General features: G+C 50.6%; 1 protein-coding gene across 6 annotated transcripts; it reads right to left on the bottom strand.

The window, feature by feature from the left end:
* Window positions 1-3,526: 3,526 nt before the first annotated feature.
* ZNF275 (zinc finger protein 275) lies at window positions 3,527-20,563 on the bottom strand. 6 transcript variants are annotated; one of them, XR_006213409.1, is made up of 8 exons: window positions 20,448-20,563; window positions 11,385-11,477; window positions 11,224-11,303; window positions 10,813-10,921; window positions 10,274-10,344; window positions 9,964-10,052; window positions 6,282-9,651; window positions 3,527-4,711 (listed from the first exon to the last, which is right to left on the bottom strand). XR_006213409.1 is itself a non-coding variant. In XM_042974287.1 (7 exons), the coding sequence occupies exon 7, from the start codon at window positions 9,591-9,593 to the stop codon at window positions 8,466-8,468; it is 1,128 nt and encodes a 375-aa protein (XP_042830221.1). In that variant the 5' UTR covers window positions 9,594-9,651; window positions 9,964-10,052; window positions 10,274-10,344; window positions 10,813-10,921; window positions 11,224-11,303; window positions 11,385-11,477; window positions 20,448-20,563; the 3' UTR covers window positions 3,527-8,465. The 6 variants fall into 6 exon arrangements, 5 of the variants coding, with proteins under 5 accessions (XP_042830221.1, XP_042830225.1, XP_042830222.1 ...); XM_042974287.1 differs by having other exon boundaries at window positions 3,527-9,651; XM_042974291.1 differs by lacking the exon at window positions 10,274-10,344 and having other exon boundaries at window positions 3,527-9,651.
* Window positions 20,564-21,117: the final 554 nt, after the last annotated feature.

The raw sequence follows: 21,117 nt of genomic DNA, 5'->3' as shown, positions 1-21,117 counted from the left end.
AGGAACCAAGTTTCAGAGAAAAACAAGGCTCTTAAAACACATTTGATCTCGACTAAACACACTTCACACCAGACTTTATAACGTGCTTTAGGGAAATAGTTGCTGTCACAAGGACTGCTATAGTAACTAAACACAAAGATTTTCTGAGATTTGACCAAACTGTTTATCCTAGGTACAAAGTTCCTTCTGGAAAACATGCTACTGAAACTTTTCTTCCGAAATCCAGTGGGCTGCTTGAAAAACGTTAGGCATCATGCAGCTGCCGGCGTAAAGCCTGAGAGCACATGGCGCGGGAACCCGAGAAACAGGTGCCGGCAGCTGAGACCATGGCCCCTGGAGCGGAAGGCCGACCCTGACAGTCGGAGGGTGAAAGTGGACGACAAAATTATAATAACAGTTGCATTTGGAGACAGAGTTCCAAATTCTTCTTGAATTTTAGAAGTTCGCTCCCTGATAGTGACATTTGGCCAAATGCATCTCCCACACCTTCCTGAAGTTCATCCTCCAGGCACCTGCCAAGTCCGACCATCTCCAAGCAGGATATCCTGCTATCACCACCAAAGTGGCTGTCCTGGAACACACAGAGGCCTGGAAGGACTTGGATCTGGCCGGGTCTCCTGCTCCCTCTAACACGCCAGGGGCTCCGGCACCCTCCCTCCTGCCCTTGGCCCCCCCCCCCAGCTCCCCTGGGCCCTCCTCCTTCCCCAGGGTGTAGGGTCCTGCGCTTCCCCGGCCTCCGTGTCTCCCCATCCATAAAGGGGACCATCGGCGCCCAGCTGGGGTGGCGGTGGTGGGGCGTGAGCCAAGGAGGTGCTGCAGGGGTGGGGAGCGGGGGACCCGTCCTGGCGGCCGGCGTCGGCCTCCCGTCCCCCGGACGCGTCCCCAACCTGGACATGCTGCAGGATCCTCTGGGCGCACCAGTCCCCCAGCTCCGCGTAGTTGCCCGCCAGCTCCTCGTCCGCCTCCCCCAGCTGGTCCACGAGGTTGAGCAGCATCATGGGCACCGCCACGGACTCGGAGGCCGGGGCCCCGGGGAGCCGGGGCCGGCCCAGCCCCGATGGGTCCTCCCGGACCCAGTACACGATCTGCTCCATCATCTCCACTGCTTCGCTCTGGGTGGGGAGAAGGGAGGCGAGGGGAAGGTCCGGGCTGAGGACGCATCCTGGTCCCTGAGGTCCTGCCTGGGGGTGGGTTCCTGACCGGGATGTGGGGTGGGGTGAGAGCCCTCTCCTTCCACGCACTGGTGGGACGCCTTCACCGAGGGCGGACTCTGCGCCCAGCATCGTGTTGGGTGCTGGGGGCCGGGGTGGATCTGCCCCACCCTGCCTCGGGGGTTCCCAGTGTGTGGATGCAGGCCACTGTCAGGCAGCCATGTCAGATCTGAAAGCACAGGGGGCTCCACGGAGGAGGGAGAGTTCCCTCAGGGCCAGGGCAGGGTGTAGAGGTGGAGGTGTGAAATCAGCAGGACCTGCGGACAGAGGAAGGGAGTTCATTTGCCAATATTGAACTTCTGTGTTTAGGTCTGTCATTTTTCTAAGTGTAACCTGCATCCACTAAAGTATACAAATCCTAGGAGCTCAGCTTGGTGAATGTAGGTCCCACTTGTGACATTTTGGCAACGTGTCTGTCTTGCCCTGGTGCTCTGTCCTTAAAGTGAGGATTGTGTCATCCTCTTTGAGAGCTTATCACACAGCAGGTGCTCAATAAATGCTTGTTGAATGAAGGTCAGAAAAGGGGTGTGGGGCGAGGGAATGCAAGGATTTTCTGACCTGTCTTCCCTGAAGAAAAAAATGGGGACCATGCTTTTTATTATATATTTTAAAATCTTTTAATCAAAGCAATATTATGGGCTCAGTGGGAAGAAATTGAAACAGCTCACCAATGTATAAATCAAACTAATAAGTGCATGAAACCATGAGAAGCCCAAGTACCCTCTCCTCTGAATGTCTGTGTCCCCCAAAATTCATACATTAAGATCCTATCCCCCAATGTGACCCCATCAGTTGGTGGGGCCTTTAGGAGGTGATTGGGTCATGAGGGCAGAGTCCCCATGAATGGGTTTAGCACTCTTATAAAAGAGACCTTAGGCACCTTGCTCACCCTTCCGCCATGTGACGACACAGCCAGATGACAGCCATCTATGAAGCAGGAAGCAGGTCTTCGCCTGATGCTGGCTCTGGCAGCATCTTGGTCTTGGATTTCCCAGCATCCAGAACTGTGAGCAATAAATGAGTGTTGTTTTATAAGCCACCTTGATGGCATTTTGGTGATAGCAGCCTCAACAGACAACAAGGCTAGCGGCCCCTCCCAGGTGGGATGCGAGCTGGATAGAAGTGGGTTGGGGCAGATGGCTGTGGGCAGGAGCCTGGCCCGGGAAGTGGGCGTCTGGGGACTGTCAACTCTCAGGTAAGCAAAAGAGTTATTGGGGGTCTCAGAGGAGGGTGTTGTTGGAGAGGCTACAGGGCTCCAGAAGTCAGGGGGCCCTAGGAGAGGGTCAGAAAGGAAGATTCTCAACCCCCTACAAGAAGTCCCAGGATATCCCCTACCCTCTGGGCCCAGTGTTAGTTGTCCAAACAGATCTGTGGCCTTGGCTTTTGCATAACTGAAATTTGCCTGAACAGAGCTTGCATATGTTTGAGGGAAACATAGGTGGACTTCTCAGTGGCAAGTACATCATGAAACCAGCAAAGCAGATGAATGGTTCTCTCCAAACAACTGGCTTGTGAGCAGAGATGGCTGGGATGGCAGTGGGGTGTGGTCGTATCACCACCACCTGCCAAGAAGCTGCATTTGGGGTGGAAAATTAATTGATAGAGTGATGAGGATGGGACCCTGGGGGAAAGATGACATGGGTCTTGTCTGGGCACCTCCAGGGAGATTGGGATGGTGGGGGAAGGCGTGTTCCTTTCCAACAGTTTCTCCTTGCTGTTACAGCACACCATGGTCTTGGAGATCCCAACCCAAGTGCTCATCGGGCTCCTGGGTGCTTGCCCTTCTGGGACTGGGCAGCTGACTCCACAGCTGAGCCTTGTTTGTATTTGGCAGGTGAGGGGAGTCAGGAAGCCGGGGGCCTGTCCTCACTACCTGCCTTTCTGGAGGCAATGATCATTGGAGAGAGGGCCAGCCACTGGTCAAGAGGACTGACCTCCTCACTCCCACCCTCACCTAGACCAGAGAGGCTGGCTGATCCTCAAGTCCTAGTAGCCACTTCCGTCACTCTATTTCTGGTCCCTAAAGGAGGAGCTCAGAGTCCAGCCTGGTGTTCTGCTGCCGCCCGGAATTCAGACTCTGAGGAGAGCCCTAGCCAGGGTGGGAGAAGGGACCTGGCTGAATGACAGGCCTCTTCTGCCAAGGGACAGCTCAAATGTCCATGGAAACCAGCCCTTCTAATCGGGGCACCTCCTGTCCCCTCCAGGCATCCAGTAAGTGGGGGTGGGGGGTGGGGAAAGAACTTTAGAGGGCAGAGAAAGGAGCAAGGGAAGAGCTGTTAACCGAAACTCTGACAAAATAAGTCAAGGAAGACCAATGCCATTTAACATATATTTATTGAAATCTACTTGATGCAAGGCACTGTGCTAGATCTGGTAGGGGAATCAGACATGAAGGATCACCCCTGTCTTATAAGAGCTCACAATCTAACAGGTGGGAGAGGGTGGGGAGGCCGAAGCTCTAGTGCAAGGCTGATTATAGTAAGTGCCATAAAACAGACAAGTTAAGGAGATCAGGGAGGGATGAGAAAAAAGCGCCAACAAATGAACGGTGGACTGGGGCGGACACAGCTACTCTTCTTAGATATGCAAATAACATTAAAGGCCAAGTTAAAAGAGACCATTTCTAGTTTCCAAAGTAAACAGCTAAACTGATACCATGAGAAGTACAGAATGTAAGTATACTAGTAATAGAGAAATTCTCAATTCCCCAATCTCACAGATTTTCTGGAAGTAGCGAGACACTTCCAAAATAAAGAACAGGGTGGGTGTTGACTTAAATCATTTCATGGGGCACACATGGGATCCGTACAGGAACACCCGGACAGAGGCATTGGTCAAACTCACTGAGACTAAAAGGCATAGGTTTTCCCCATCTGAGTGAACAGAGTACCACATTTAAACAGGTGTCTACAACAGTCAGGTGGGACTCGGGCCAGGAACTAGAGTCGGGTAGAACATGAGGGAAACCAGCCATGTGATTCTTCTCAGGAAGCAGCCAACTGGTAAAAGGCAATTGACTCTTGACAGATTGCAAAAAGCAGAGACCCAATCAGGCTGGCTCAGGTCAAGGGAGTCTCTGGTGGGGACACAAATGAACTGGTGAGGGCAGTTGCCAGAAATCCAAGAACATGATGGGGCCTGGACTGCCTCAGGGAGACAGCTCTGGAGTGCTTAGCAGGATCTTCAAGCTGGTGCCACCTATCGGGTCAACTCCCCTAAGTGCTGCGTGGCTCCCTCTTCCTTCCAATACCAACGAGAAGATTCTCTCTCGTTTTTCTTGTTTGCACTTCACAGAGAACCCGAAAGGCCCAGCCTGTCGTTGCCAGCCAGCTCCGATGACAAGGTGCTGCCCTTGAGTCAAGTGTTCAGTTCTGGTTTGATTAGTGTGGCCTGGAAGGGGAGTGAGGGTCACAGGGCACACAACAGGGCTGAAGCCCGGAGCGCGTGGAATGCCAACACTGTGAGACAAAGGTACCCTCTGTGATTGGGTGGGGCTCATTCTGGAAATGCAGAAGTGGGTACGACACAACTAATCAACACAGTTAATCTTAATAAGCAGCAAAAATGGTAAACAGGAACTTTCATTTAAAAATTTCAGCAAGTATTCAAAACTTTAATAAAAGCAATGGAAGGTTTCTTTCAGAATATAAGAAAAGGATATATTTCTAACGCGAGTCGGCATTCTATGTAACCCAACTGCTCTTCATTTCCCTTGCAAAAGAAATATGGGTGATTAGAAAGAAAAAATGAAATGAGGTAGATACACAAATGCATAGACGAGCCCACACAATAGGAAGCTTGATCACATTTTGCATCTGATGTAGCAGTATACCTACAGAAGCCAAGGAAATCCACCCCCAAGTTACCAGAGGCAAAAACTGAACTTGGCACAACTACAGGACACACATTAAAGCCACAGACTGCTTGCGCCGGAGAGAGCACAGACTTCACCCGCAAACACAGTGACAGAGAAGATGCGGTCTTTAGTGTTAACTCTAGAAGAGGGTTTGGGAGAAAATTATAGAACGGGGAATGGAAAAAAGTCAAGGAGGGCAGGACAGGCGGCCAGGATGCCAAGATGCCATGTCCTGGCTTGGGAGAGAGGGAGCAGTGACGACAACGCTAGGTTCTGAGTTAATACTGTATCTGGATCCTTCATAAAACCTGACAGATGGCTAGTGAACAAGCAAGAAATGGCAGAGCGCTCCCAGTGAAAGCTGCCAGACTTGCCCCCCGTGAATGTCAAATTCTTTCCCGAATGACAGTGGTGTCAAACACGTCCTGACAGCTTGAAAAGAGAAAACTGATGCCGAAGGAAGCGGTGATGGCAGACACAGTTTCACAACTACTGCGAGAACTGAAGCCCACAGAGCAAAAGGAGTTGCTATGTAACAGGTGCTGTTGGCTTCTCTCCAGCCTGAGGGTCAGGCCGGAGACGTCACAGAGAGCCACCGTTGTGGCCCGGGGGGCCATTCCAGAGGACCTTCTGGCTAAGGTCACAGGGGTCGCCATGGGACCCTGCTTCCCAGGATGGGGGCCTGAGGAGCTCTTCCAGATGTGCCTGCCGGGAAGCTCGGCCTCAGCCTTGGCGGGCCCATCAGAAGCGTATGCTTCCTCTGTGGGCCCTCGAGAGGCCCCCCCAAGCACGGCTGCTGGGAAGTCACACCACAGCCCCAGCATGGCTGGCTTCTACCTGCGGGTTCTGCAGGCCACCGGGGGCCAGGTTTCTGGCCAGCCCTTGCTGCTGTTCCCCCCGGGGGAGACTGTCGGAAGTCACAGCCTGGCCCCGGGATGACCAGCTTCTATTTCTATGCCACACGGGCCGTCAGAAGGGCATCGGTGCCCTCCAAACCCTTCTTTTGTCACCCCTCCCGGGCATGGCTGCTGCAAGTCACAGCCCAGGCCTGTGGTGGCCAGCTTCTATCACCAGGCCACACCGGGCATCGGAGGGGCGCCGTTCCTCTCCGAGCCTTTGCTCTGCTGCTCCTTGGGTGTGGCTGCGGGAGGTAACATCAGAACACGTGGGTGAATTTCCCCCTAGTTGCCCAAAGCAAAAGCCACCAAACTGACCTCTTTCTAGTTCCAGAGTCACTCGCTAGGAGGAGGATGCAATCCACATGACAGCATCGGTCAAGTGAGTCTTCTTGTGTTCGAGGAGATGTGTCTCTGGTGGGTCTGCTGCTCAAGCACTGAATCCGTGCTGGGCATGGCCAAAGCTCCCTGGAGCTTGGAGGACAGCCAGCTGTGGCCAAGACCACGTTTGGACCGCCCCATTGATCTAGTTGAGGCCCAGCCCTGCTGCTGCCAGGTAGGGCTATACTGAGGAACAGTCAGAATGTTCTGGCCATCCGAGATGGAAGTTTCTCTCGCGTGTCTGAGTGGCCAGGTTGGATAGTCAAGTACTGCCCACAGACATGCAGAGTCCGCATCGTGGATGAGGAGAGAGCCTGCTTCTGGGGCCCGTTCCCATCCAGCCTGCCCACCTGGTGCATCCACCTTCTGGTGGGGCAGGGCTTTCAACTTTTCACTTGTAATTAAAATTCTAGAAAAAAACATCATCGTATCTAACTACTGAAGCAATGAAAGTTACGGCTTCACGGACAACAGTGAATGCCCGGGTATGTAAAAATTAAGAGCTCGCACAACAAAAATGTAATAAAACTGCTCCAAAGAGCAAAGCAATAAAACTGGAAAAGAGACCGTCACAATCGATGTAGAAAGGACTGCTGTATAAAGTCATTATGTCCAAAGGTAACTTGATAACTGGTCAAAGGAGATGAACGTACGGTTTGCATGCAAGGAAACAGGAACAGTATTTAAGTCATTGCACGAGAGAAAGAAGATGAGACTAGGAGTCAGGAGGCCTGGGTCCATCCCCAGTTCTGGTACTAATGAGTCATAGGATGACGGCATTAATTATGGTGATGACAGGAGATGACCTTCACTGAGTGTGTGCCTTCGGGCCAGGCGTGGCATCACAGTTCCCACGATAACCTTAGGGGTAGTCCTGGGATCGCCCCTGTTTTACAGAGCTTGAAACAGAGGGCTGGCTCTGTATGAGAGGCTACCATTCCCGAACAAGAGGCATCACCTTATACTTGAGTCCTGGAGATGTCCCTGTTACGGGGGTGCCCTCAGCTATTTAATTCTGAAGAAAACAGTGCTGCTTGAGGACAAGACCTATTAGCCTGGAACAGACCCCAACCGATGCTAGTTTTGGACACACGTGGAAGTCACTGGAATGAACTGGTTCAAGAAAAATGGATGCAAAAGAAATGTAACCCAGATTCAGTACTTATTCCTAAGAGTATGACCTCACAACGACAAGTTATAGATGCTTCAAAAAAGTCTTTTAAAGGTCATTTGAAAAGGCAAACACATCAAGTGGTTATGTTGTAGGGCTACAGGACAAATTGAAGAAACCAACAATCGTCCTAATGTTATGTGAACAGGTACTTATGGCTTGGGAGGAAACTTCTAGCGAGAGCTTTGTGCAGGGATTGTCACAGTGCTACATGGCACACAGCTTAGATGAGTTGAAGCCATTGGATGTGCTTTGAAACTGTCGGATGACTCAAGAGGGGGCTGCGAGGTTGGGGAAGATGGTGAGGTCAGAGTTGCGTGTGAGGCTTTAGGATAAAATGATCTTGTGGAACGGAGTGAGGGAAAACAGGCGGCTTTTCTAAATTAATATATTATTCTATGTAGTATGTGATTTACAATATGCATGTATAACTGAATTAATAAATTAAATACTATAAGACATTTGAGTATTCTATTTACATCCCTAAAAATTTATAAATTCAAGTAGGCCAAACGACTCTGGGGCTTTGTTCTCTCCAGGAGAGCTTGGGTCCCGTCACACGGAGGCCGTCATTGAGTCGCTCCTGAGGGAGCGGCCTGGAGAAGAGGTCCTGCGAGCTCCTTCACCCCCGCAGGCAGGTGTCTCTTCTCTCCTCCTGCTTCAAGGCCCGTGGATGTCAAATACCTTGAGGGTACTTCCTGCCAGTTAAACGAGTCAAAATAAATTAGAATGTCGTAGAAGCAACTCTCAACAGGCAAAATGGGAAACGTGTGCACTTATAAATTGCTGGTGACGGTATAAATTGGGTTCAACCTTCCGGACGAGAACAGACATAAGCGCTACAAAACTGGTCATCTCCTTTGACTCTGCCCTCCCCTCTAGGGACTCGCCCCCCGCGGGAAGCCGCCGCCGGCCATGGGGCCGTGGGGCCGTGGGCCTCGGGGCCTCGTCTAGTCATGGTGGGTTGGCTGATGCTTCTGCAGTGCCGCCCGCCTCTTGAACACGCGGCCACACTCGCTGCACTCGCAGCGTCTCGCTCCGCTGTGGGTCCTCCGGTGGCGACTCAGGCCGGAGCTCCGCCGGAAGGCCTTCCCGCATTTGTCACACTCGTAGGGTTTCAGTCCGCTGTGGATCCGCCGGTGCTTGATCAGGTCGGAGGGCCCCCGGAAGGCCTTGCCGCAGTCGCCACAGCCGTAGGGCCGCTCCCCGGTGTGGATGCGCTGGTGCTCCAGGAGGCTGGAGCTCTGCCGGAAGGCCTTGCCGCACTGGCCACACTCGTAGGGCTTCTCGCCCGTGTGGATCCGGCGGTGCTTGGTGAGCTCCGAGCTCCTCCGGAAGAGCTTGCCGCAGTGGGGACACCCGTAGGGCTTGGCCCCGCTGTGGATGCGCTGGTGTTCGGCCAGGCCGTTGACACCCCGAAAGGACTTGCCGCAGTCATCACAGTCGAAGGGCAGGTGGCCGGTGTGCACGCGCTGGTGCTTGAGGAGCTCCTGGCGATCCAGGAACTCTCTGCCGCATGCCTTGCAGGCAAACGGCTTTTCGGAAGTGTGGAGCTTCTGATGGCGAAAGAGGTGGGTGCTCACCTTGAAGGACCGCCCACACTCCTCACAGTCAAACGGCTTCTCTCTGCTGTGGACGCGCAGGTGCTGACTGAGGCCCGCGTTCTTCTTGAATCTCTTCCCACACTCCTCACATTCGAAGGGCTTCGCCTCCCTCTCCATTTGCTCTCTTTCCTCCATGGCATCTTCCGGCGCTCGGCTGGGCCCCGGCTGGGGCTCTGCAGCCACGTGGCTCTTCCGGTGCTCGTTGAACTCAGAGACTCCCCTGAAGACCCTCCCGCAATCGCCACACTCCCAGCCCTTCTCCTCGCTGTGAATTCTCTGGTGCTGCACAAGGAGGACCTTGAGCCGAAAGGCATCCCCACACTCCTTACATGCAAAGTGATGTTCTATGGGCAGGTTCTGGGGGCTCCCCCCACTCCCCTCCGAGTCTCTGCTCTGTTTGACCTCAGGGCTGGGTGCACCGGCCATCGGGGAGCTGGTGGACGCCATCTCCTGGGGCTGAGCGTCTTCACCCATTCTCTGCTGTTGCGTCACCAAGATGCTTTTGGAGACGGGCACCGCAAGACACTGTACTCTGCAGAGGAGGAGGGAAGGAGGTTACTTTCCTTGGTCAACAATCACCTTCCTCCTGAGACAGCTGCTGAGCACAGGGCCCAGAGACCACGCAGCAAGGTGGCCAGTGCCCATCCAACCAGAAGCAAGGACTACAGAGGAATGGGGCAGAAAGGTGTCACTGCTGGACGCCCCCTACCAAAGGGGTGCTGAGGAGGTCTCCCCTCCTGTGACTGAGAAGCAGCCACACCCCCTCCCCAAAGGCTCGGCGGGGGCCTCCTCCACAGTTTCTTCGCACTTTCCGGGGTTCTTTTGCACTCAGCGGAATGCTTACCTCAGTCTGTGTTCAGGGATGGCTCAGATGCCAGCACCACGTGGCCTTGTACCAGGTGAGGAGCCAGGCAGCAATCAAAACAGGAACTCCTGCTGGCAGGAAAGGAAAAGGGTTTTGGTGGCAGCCAAAGATGCCATCAGAACACAGCCGGGTGGGGAGGGGGGCGGGGCGCACGGCCTTCCAAGTCGAAACTCTTTTAATCCACCAAGCGTAGGTAGCTTGGCTGTGCCCTCAGGCAACTCATTCATCCCTGCCCTTTCCCAAGGGCTGGCTCCCGCCAGAGACTGGATGAGGCAGAGTCTGGGCCCACCTGGGTGGAGTGCCAGGGACTTGTTGTGAAGAGCTGGTCCTCCCTTTCTGCCTGCTCACACTCCTCAGTGCCTGCAAACGGAAAGTCCTACTGTTCCACGACTCCCAAAGTGACTCAGCAGTCTCGCCCCTCCCACCATGTGCAGCCCTCAACAGGGCATAGGGCCTTGCCATGCCAATCTCTCTCTCAACAACAAACTGTAATAAAATGGCCATTCAGTTTTTGTGCAATTTAGGATTAAAAAAAAAAGTTTTCCAAATGATAGTGGCCACTTTGTTCTAATTTCTTTCCCAGTAAAAACCTGAGGAGGCCTCTTTCCATGCCCTTAGGAGTTGGGAGGGGGCCCTGCCAATTTGAAATGGTGAGGGTTGGCAGACCCTTTGCATTTTCTTACAGCCGATCCCTAGGGTGGGGGGGGGGCATAAGCCCCCAGAAGGCAAGGTTGTGCAGGGGTAATCCAGGTGCCCCTCAACCCTCACTCGGCTGCACAGGACCACGAAGCTGTGGGGAAGCTGGTGGAGGGCCAGGGGCATCCTTACCCACGGAGTTCACATTCCTGTAGTATGCCAGTGTCCTCTGCTCAGCGTCCAGTCTCAGGCGCTCCTTTTTTGTGAGGTACTGGGCCACGTCATCAAATGTCACTGAATCCTGTAAGAATTCCCAGGGATAAGCAGTCCTTCTGTGCATTCTAGAATGAGGCAGGGGCAGCACTAGTAATAGCAGGGATAAGAGGTGAGGGTCTGGAGTAGATATGCATCGCTAGCGTGGAGATCTAAGCACAAGCGTCAAGAAATCCTGGAAAGAGAACTAACCAAGCACCAGAAGACCTGGGCCATGGCCTTCGCTTTGGCCTCCCAATGTCTTCCCAAGAGACCCCAGTTCAGTCACTTTCCTGGATTGAAATGCAGCTCCCGCACCAGCATAATGGGAATTATAAGCCCGGCAGGTACCCGTTTCTTGGTAGACTCTCAGGAGGACAGCAGAGGGATGGAAGGCAGCAGCAGGGGTTCAAGTCCTGTAGTGTGTCATGCTGGGAAAAGAGGTAGAGGCTAAGGCAGACTCAGGGAGCAGTGACAGTTTCCCAAGCCAGGCAGGGGGAAGCACAGCTCACCTGGGCCTCAAGGATCTCAAGAGGGCCTGCCAGGACCTGGTTTCCTGGGGGTCCATCCTGGGGAAGGGCAAGACCCTGGGGGGGCAGGCAGAGCTAAGGAAAGTGAAAAGAGCCATGAGCGACAATAACTCTGTCTCTGGGTCACCTAGGACAAGACTAGTGATTTCCTTTTCCCTGGTTTTAAATCTTATTCAGTCTTCTCTTGCACAGCAGCTGAGTGACAAGCCGGAGCCACAGGTATGCCTAAGAAAACAGACCCCAAACAGTGGAGAACACAGGTAGCAGAGAATACAGGCAGGCCAGAGAGAACCCAAAGAAAACAAATGAATGTTGGCCCAGGAACAGCCCGGAGAATATAGACACAGGTGCAGAACGAATGGTAGCGAGCCTGACTCTCAGAGACAGGCCGGCCACAGGTTTCCTTAGCAGCCAGCCTCAAAGAGGTCAGTGCTCACACTGCCCAGGAACGAAGCTTCCCCAAAAGAATATCAGAAGAACTAACTAAGTGAGAAGTGAGAGACCTTTCCAACTTTGTAGGGGCAACAGAAAAACCAGATTGGGCCACTGGAGGCAAGAGAAGTTAGGTCTTCTTGACCAGAAGCAAGGCCCTGTAGAGGCCATACCCCATTCAACTGAAACAATGAACCAGGTGACAGCGAGAGAGATGCAGACCAGACCGTTTCGGTGGTATGTCTGACAAAATGAAAAGTTGAACAAAATTGCTGGAAAAAAAGAAGCCGCAAAGAAAAGATCTTCAAATACCAAGCTGCTAAATACAAGATCTGAACGATATGTACAATTCAATTTACCTTTTTCTCCCAGATTGCAAAATATGTGAAATATTGTAATTAAGATACCACAAACGTGTATGCATCACAGGCCTCCCATTTCAGTGAGTTCAAAGGAACAGGATTATGGTTTCTGTTCTGATATCAAGTCAATTCAATTCAATCCAGACCTGACTGAGAAGGAGGCATTATTCCAGTAGCTCAAGGAGTAGAAAACCCAGATACTCCAGGAAGACTTTTGCATAAAATTAGATATTATATTAAAAGGGATAGACAGAGACTTCCACTTCTGGTCATGATAGAGTAACAAGGAACAAATGATGTCCTGCCATAAACAAGTAGACAACTGGACAAAATAGCTGTGAAACAAGTTTTCAGACATTGGACAGCAGGAAGTGCTGGATCATGATCCCAACAGAAGAAACACAGTGGAGATGAGCCTCATCGTTGCCCGGCTCTGCCTGGAGGCAACTGCCAGACTGAGAGTGTAGGGAAGGGGGGGACTCAAACAGAGCTTGGTGGCTCCATCAAGACACAGACTAGCATTTGGGGCAGCTGATGCAGCTAGAGGCTGCAGAACACAGTTCCAGAAAGGAGGGAGCTATGCAGGAAAAACGAGCTCCAAAAAATCAGCAGAAGGCTCCCCTTGAACTTTTCCTAACACGCATGCATAATAAAACTCCCAAAGACTAGGAAAAGAATGACCAGGAAGCTTTAAGCTGAACAATTTCCAGGACACACAAAGGTAGGGAGATGTTCAGTATCCAACCAGCCAGGGTAGAGAGTCCTCCGTGATCACCGGGGGCATTCAGTATAGAATCAGAGGGGCCAGGCCTTGTAGTACGACTGACTGACCCCTGGAGTCACAGCTACCCTGAACCTGCTCTACAAAAGCTTAGAAATAAGCTTCAACGTGATGAAGCTGTTCCATAAATAACTACCTCCAAAAAAGGAAGTCCAACACTTCTCAAAGTGAAACAACAAAATCTAGACACTCAACAATATAATCTCTATGATGTCCAACATCCAAGAAAAAATTACTGAAATGCCAAGAAGCAGGAAAATGTGACCCATGGCAAGGAAAATCATGTCAATAGGAAACACTCAAAAATGAAACTTACAGACAAGGATAACAGCTAGTTTGTGGATAAGTATTGAAAGAAAAACAGAAACATAATGAAAAAAATGGGCAATATAAACAAGATCCAAATGGGACTTCTGGAGGTGAAAACTATGATAGTTAAAATAAAAATTTCACTGGATGTGATTAACAGCAGATTAGACAATGAATCCCCTCCCCTCCAATATTAGAAAACTTGAGGACATAGCAATAGGAACTATCCCAAGTGAAGATCGGAAAGAAAAAAAAGATATTTAAAAAACAGTCTCAGTGACCTGGGATAACAGAAAATCACCTAACACATATGTGATTGGAATCTGAGATGAGGAAAAGAGGGAAAAGGATAAAAACATAGTTGAAAAAATGATGGCTGGAATTTTTCCCTCAAATTTGATGAGAACCAATCCCTATGCAGACTAAACACACAAACAACAAAACCAAAAAAACCACACACATACACCAAAACACACCATAATGAAATTGCTGAAAACTAGTGTGATAAAGAGAAAATCTTAGAGCAGCTGTGGGGGGTGGGGACGACCTGTTCTTTACAGAGGCACAAAGATAAGAGTCACTTCTTATCGGAAAATTTGCAAGCCATCAAACAACTGAATGACATTTTTAAAGTGCTAAAAGAAAAAAAAAAACCCTGCCAACCTAGAATCCTATATTCATGGAAAATACCCTTTAAAAATGAAGGCAAATAAAAACTTTTGAGACAAAACGCTGAGAGAATTGGTCACCAGCAGACCTGTACTATGAGACACATTTTTAAAAAATGTTTTTATTTAATTTTGAGAGAGAGAGAGAGAGCACGTGAGCAGGGGAAGGGCAGAGAAGCGGGGGTGGGGAGTGAGGGGTGAGGGGTGTGTGATGTGGGGAGGGGACAGAGGATCTGAAGCAGGCTCTGCGCTGACAGCAGAGACCCTGATGTGGGGCTTGAACTCACAAACCATGAGATCTTGACCTGAGCTGAAGTCAGATGCTTAAACCGACTGAGCCACCCAGGCGCCCCTGTACTATGAGACATATTAAAGAAAGTTGTTCAGGTGAAGGAAAATGATACCAGATGGAAACGTGGATCTACTCAAAGGAATGAAGAAGAACAGGAATGTAAATATGTGAGGAAGTAGAAAACACTTCTACCTCATTTATTTTTATTTATATATATTTATTTACTTTTTAAAAGTTTATTTATTTTGAGAAAGCAAGCAAGCAGGGCAGGGGCAGAGGGAGAGGGGAGAGACAGAATTCCCAGCAGGCTCTACACTGTCGGTGCAGAACCCAGTGCAGGGCTTGAACTCATGAACTGTGAGATCATGACCTGACCAAAACCAAGAGTTGGACGCTTAACTGACTGGGTCACCCAGGGACCCCCCACTACTTTATTTTTAAATCTTTAAAAAAATAACTGATCATTTAAAACAATAATAATATTAAGGTAGTGTGGGGTTTTATAACATATGTATAAGTAAAACATATGATTGTGTGTTTTAGGAAGCCCTCCAAGACTCTGATGCATGCTAATAAGCCAGTAGTGAAGATAAAATACAATTCTAAAAAAAAAAAATCCAAAAGAAGAAAGATAAAGAAACAAAGGAAAAAGAACAGATGGGACAAAAAGAAACAAACAGCAGGATGGCAAACTTAAATCCAAGCACATGGATAATTAAGTTAAATGTAAATGGACTAAACACTCCAATTGAAAAGCAGAGGTTATTAGACTGCATTAAAAAAACAATACTCAACTTTATGATGTCTATAAGAAGCTTTACATATAAAGGCCTTAAATGTAAAGACATAAATAGTTGAAAAATAAAACGATGGAAAACAATATACTATGGGTCTAAATAATCCCAAGGACCAAAATAAGAAGAGGGGGTGAATGGTGAATGTGGTGCAGTGTTCAGGAGACCTTACTGAAGAGACCTAGAACTCGGAGCAGGAAGAAAACTGGAGATGTTGAACATAAAATCAACAAGTGGTAGAAAACAAGAAAAAAAATGCAAAAAAAATCAACAGGTGGCCAATATGGATGACATGCAGATTACAAAAATGCAAATCCTTCATAGAAGATGTAGACCGACAGTAACTGTTTATTTAAAAACTCCAAAGAGCGTAGGGGAAGGGGAGTGACTTGCTAAGTATATATTTGCATTTTAGGAGAAAAAAAGGAATAAACAGAGTGACTTGTAGCTGAAATGAGCACACCTATACTGTAACGTGTGCCACACTGGAGAAGAGTCTGGGTTTAGAATGGTCTTCTGCTTTCTGTTTCTGCAACATATGAATTTTTAGTGACCAAGCTGTATTTCTTTGGTAATCAGAAAAGAATAACAATTTTAAAAGATCTGGGTAGACTTTAGATAAGAAAGATGCTCAGCATGCAAGAGGGCAGGGCTAAGGCCAGAGAGACAATGGGGAATGGCCCTGGGAGCTGAGCAATATCCTGAGATACTGACATGGTCAAGGTAGATACAGGGGAAAGGGCTGCTAGGAATGTGTGGGCAGTTCCAGAAAGCTTAGAGATAGGACCATGGGATTGGGACTTCCTGGGCTCGTCTCCCCAGGTTCTCAGTGCCATGCACAGGTGAGAGCAGAAGGCATCCTTTGGTCTAAATGTCCACAGAAGCCCCATTCTCATCTTTAACCCACTGCCCAGCACGGGTGGTTCCTTGGTGTGTGAGTGAAGCCCTAGGTACCCAGCAGCCAAGCCCTCCATGTCCCACTGTCACCTGGGTAGGGCCCCCTCTGGGCAGTTGGATTCTTCCTGGTATATATTTGATGTCTGGTTTGACTTTGACTTCCAATACAAAACAAACTGGTCAGAGATTACTTATATAATTCACTGAAAAAGTTCACTTCCATTGACATTGAGCTTTTGCTCACAAGTGGAATGGAAAGAATAGCTCACATTTACCTTCTGAGAAAGATGAGCTGTTATAAACTTGTCTCACTGTCCTCAAGCCAAAGACCCAAGGCCTTAACTCCTTAAAAAGACCCTTGCCCAGGCCACCAGGCCCATATCCTTCACCCCACATCTTAGTCATTCCTTCCAGACACTCTGGCATTCATTCTGTCCTAAATATGCCAAGGTGATGCCCCTCAGGGCTCTGAACATGCCACAGGAGGTTCCTTCTAAGAATTTAGGCCTCATTCAAGCGTCAACCTCCTCAAAGTGTCCTCACTCTCCAGCCCTATCACGATGTACTCATAACACTTTTCACTACCTAAAAATCCTCTGAAATTGTTTTTACCTGACTCCCCAGGAGAAATGTCACCTCCCACAGGAGAGAGACCTGCTCTTTCTTGGTCACCCCTGGAATCCCCAGGAGCCCCTGGCACTGAGTGGCCACGGGATAAACTGTGGGGGGAGGGGCATGTTAAATGGCGCAAACCTTCAGTTACAGAGCACCTACTATGTGTTTGCTAATGTGCTTCTCCTTCCCTTCACATAATTTCATTATTGCAACCTATAGTTATTACCACCTCCATTTTACACAGAAGGGAGTCATAGATCCAAGAGCTTAAGTAACTTGCCTAAGGTCCAGCTCCTAAGATTTAAGACTTTTTGAGCCACACCAGAGAAAAGAAATAGGCAGCCTTCTAACACCAGGCCGTATCCAGAGAACAGGCAGTTACTGAATGTAACGAAGTACCTGTAGCAGACAGACAGACAGAGAGAGAGAACCCCAAGCAGGCTCCACGCAGTCAGCATCGAGCCTGACATGGGGCAAATCTCTGCCTCTTAATAGAAGTAATATTATCTTTCTTCTTTAAGTGTGATCTGAAGTGTGGTCTAATGACTATATGCTCCTTGAGAGTGAAGGCCCTGTCAAAGGTTGACTGCAGATTCCACCCTAGACACTGCAGCTGCTTGATGAGCACAGGGAAATCCTCTCGATGCTAATCCAGTGCCTGACAATCTGAATAATGTATTCTACAACATGAGAGCTCACGTGAGTGCAGAAATAGCCCTGATATGTACTTTAGATGGCAATGTAAATTTTAGTCAACTTACTTATGTAGACTTTTCTGTATAGAACCAGAAACATTCAGAGAACCAGAATAATCATTCCTCTCTGATATGAAAGAACAGAAATTAAGAGTTGAATTCAATGGAGACAAAAAATAACCCATGTCAAAAAAAAAAAAAAAGGTAGTGAATAATTAGGTGTCTTCTGGTTGCATTTGAGCTCAGAATCCCTCCTCAGGATGTCTGGCTACTAGTAAGGGTCGCTTCTGAGCCTAAAAGATCAGTGTTTGACCAAGTCCGTGGCACAAACAGCCATGCAACCTCCCTAGCAGGTACTGTTTTTCCCTGCGCAGTGGAGCAGGGGTGAGGTAGCAAGGCTACCCAAACTAGATCTATCTGGCAGCTTCTAGAAACTTCTAAGGGGTGCCAGAAATACCTGGACTCCCTGGAACATCTAAATAAGGACCTGTAGCAGAATGTCCTCAGGCCCTGGAAGACAATAGGTAGCTCATGGTGTTCAGTTCAGTTCAGTTCTGGGCCAGAGCAAAAATGCCCTGGAGGGTGTCTTTATAGGTCAGACAAGAGACCTCACTCTTCAGCATCTAATTCAGATAGGTGTCTGCAGCTTTCTGTCCCATTCAAATGATTACCTAGATTCCCAATTCTCCTTATTAGAGATCTGTTTTCCTTTGAGTCTTGTTGCTTAGACTGAGAATTGTCTGTGGGCAAAGACGGTTTAGTGACCCTGACATACATGAAAATACAAGCACTTCTAGAATGCAAAGAATATTTCACACCATCTTGCATCCTCACCCGTGGGCATCCTCACCCTAACAGCATGACCAGCTTTAAGGCCAGCAGACGTGGTCTGTAAACACCCAGACTTACCCAAAAGAGACATACAAGGATAGCTCATTGTGTCTTGGGACAATTCTGAGCGATAAGTCAGGCAGGAAAGGTCCCACCTGTTAGACTGAAATAATTTGGGGGGACAGAAGCAGACTTGGATGCATCTTCCGAGAACGTGTCTGTTTGGGTCGTGAGTACTTAACCAAAGGACAGACCGACACAACACACACTGCCGAGATCCTGATCCACCCCGGCCAGGCAAGGCCAGGACGCTGACCCGAGCCTCTGGGCTGGAGCTGAGCCTGGCCTTCACATGCTCTCAACTTGTCTCGTCAGGATGTGGCCATGAAGGTCTTGTTTGGGCCCAGCCTGTACCGTGTAAGCGCGCTGTTGCTAGAAGTGGCAGAATCCTAAAGGGCCAAGAGAGGGTGTTTCACCAGGAAAGTCTGTTTCTCTTGGGATGTTTGTGTCTGTGTGTGTCTTTTTCCGTGTGCGTGGGTGGGAGGCATCTGTCTCCATCTTCCCCAGTTTTCCTCTCTCACTTTGCCTGGGCACCTGTCCCTCTCTGTTTAGGTTTCCGTTTTCTTTTCCTTCTATTAAAAGCCAGAAGGTAGACCAGAAGGGGATTTTGTAGTGTTTGTTGTACTTAACTGAGGAAAGGTTTATGTTGCCCTTTCCCCAAGAAGACGCATGGCATCTTACTAAAAATCAAAATAAATTGTGAAGTTTAGATTCATTTAGGTTACATTGCCCTGGATATGAGAGATTCTACATGGGTATGGGGGGCTGCTCATTTGGTGAGCCCAGGCAGGTTAGGAGCAGGGCTAGATCAGTGTGTTAGAACTCTGGCTTGGGGTTTGCTAAGAACTCAAAGGGCAGAGTAGCGGGTGTGGGTGGGGCCAAGGAATCTGCATTTTCAACCAGCACTCTTGGGACTGGAATGTGGAGCTGCACTTTGTTAGTGCTGGGCCTGTCTAGCATCTGGAGTCTTCCTCACCTCCAGCACTCAGAAGACAGGACTCTGGCCTGTGAGCCTCCAGTATGGGATCCCACTGTCTTTGCTGATTGTCAGACTTCTCGGAAGAGAATTCACACTTTCTAGTGATTTTCCAAGGGGTCTCTCACCCAAAGAAGGCTGAAAATCACTGCTCATCAGGATTCTAAACATAGATCCAGGGACATTTTTGGGGAATGGACTGGACTGTGCAAGGCACGGTGCAAGCTGCTTCTACTTAAAGGCTCAATGGGGAAGGGAGGATGGGGAATGGGGTGAGGCAGCATTAGTACCCAGAGGGGGTGCTGTTCTGGCAATCTCTCATCTGAAATCCTTTGGTAAAGGAAAAATGTCGGGTCTGAGGTTTAAGAGAAAATATTTCACTGACCAAAGAGACCGGAGGGGGGCTGGCAGCCAGGCTAGGCCAATGCTGGCTGGAGGGCGTCAGTTGGAACAGGGTGGGACCTCCGGGAAGAGGGCCAGGATTTTGGGGGGGGGGGTGGTGGTGTTTGAATGGGACCATGGGCTTTGGGCCGCAGGCAAGCGTGTGTTTGTGGGGGTAGGATGGAAAAAGACATGTAATTAATCACCCAAATATAGACTAGAGGAGGCAGCAAAGGAGTTTAAGGGGGGGGGGCACAGGAGCAGGAGATATGGCCCCCCAGAAGGGTGACAGAAAAAGCCCTGTTCAGACCCAGAGCCTGGAGCTCATCTTCACCCAGCAAGGGCTGCCCCCCCTTGCGCTCCCTCACAGTTCTTGGACTCTGGGCTAGTCCCCCATCCCTCCCCGCCACCCTGAGGCTCAACCCCCACCCAAAAGAAAAGGAGGAACTCCATCAGCAGGAACCGTCCTCAGCTCATCCATCCAGCGCCCCTGACTGCGTCTCAGCCCCTCCCCCAGACCGGGAAAAAGCCCTTTAACCTTCCCAACGCCCCCTCCCCCTTAGCCTCCATTGCTCTGGCGCAGGGGTCCCCTCCTTCCCATAATGACCAGTTCCCACTTCCTCGTGTCCCCTCAAAAGCAGCGTAGGCCTCGGCACATCCGTGATTCCCGCTCCGAGCGCCGGCCCCCGCGAGAAGGCCTTCGGGCCTCCTCGTACCCGCCATAAGAGACTCGTCCTTCACTCTGGATGGCCTCAGGGCCGAGCGGGCCCCGAGGCGCCCCCCAAAAAACGCTTGGCCGCCCCCCACCGCACACTCTGCGGAACACTCACCCTAGCTTCGCGCACTCTCCCAGGCCGCCCCCCTGCGAATCCTCGCGTGGCCCAAACGATCAGCCCAATCCTGCACACCCTCCCGCTCCCTGCGCACATCCTCCCGTGGCCTTCACGCTCACCCCGGCCCCGTGGCGGCCGACGCGCGGACCTCGGCGGAGCGGCGTTGGCGAGGCCCAGGCAGGCCCGGCGTGGCAGGAAACGCCACGGAGCCGCCCGCGCGCGGCCGAGCCCAGCAGCCCCGCGGCGCGTTTCCGGAGCCGCGGGCGCAGCCGGGGGTAGTGGGGGAGCAAGGCCCGCCCCGGCCCCGGCCCCGCCCGGTCAGCCAGCCCCAATTGGCCCGGAGAGGGGGCGGGGCGGGGCGGGGGCGGGGCTGAGGCCCAGGGGGAGGGGCGGGCGCGACTGCGGGGGATCTGCGCGTCCGGGCCAGATTCCTAAGTGGAGGAGGGAGGAGTGGAATGAATGTGGTAATGAGTGAGTGAATGAATGAATGCATGAATGAATGAATGAATGAATGAGTGATCGAACGAAGCAACCAGCCCATGAAAGAAGGAACGAAGCAATGGAAAGAACCCTGCTCCCTCGGACGCCTTCTGGATGCTAGTGACGGTGGGGGGACGGGAACCGAAAGCGAAGCAGAGCAAAGCCAGATCTCACGCGAGGGGTCAAAGCTCCTTACTGAGTCACCAATGCCGTTGTGAGCTCTTACTGTGCCAGGCAGTAAGAATACAGCTGTGAGCAAAACCAGGCCGGATCCCTGCCCTCAGGGGGTGCGTATTTGGCGCCAAAAGC

Source organism: Panthera tigris, chromosome X (assembly GCF_018350195.1).
Source record: "Panthera tigris isolate Pti1 chromosome X, P.tigris_Pti1_mat1.1, whole genome shotgun sequence".
In the NCBI taxonomy this organism is placed as follows: Eukaryota; Metazoa; Chordata; class Mammalia; order Carnivora; family Felidae; genus Panthera; species Panthera tigris.
Note: the sequence above shows the minus strand (reverse complement) of the source record. Positions and strands in the feature narration are given on the sequence as shown.

Coding starts and splice junctions, on each gene's coding strand:
- ZNF275 (XM_042974287.1), bottom strand. CDS start 9,593: ATGGGTGAAGACGCTCAGCCCCAGGAGATGGCGTCCACCAGCTCCCCG.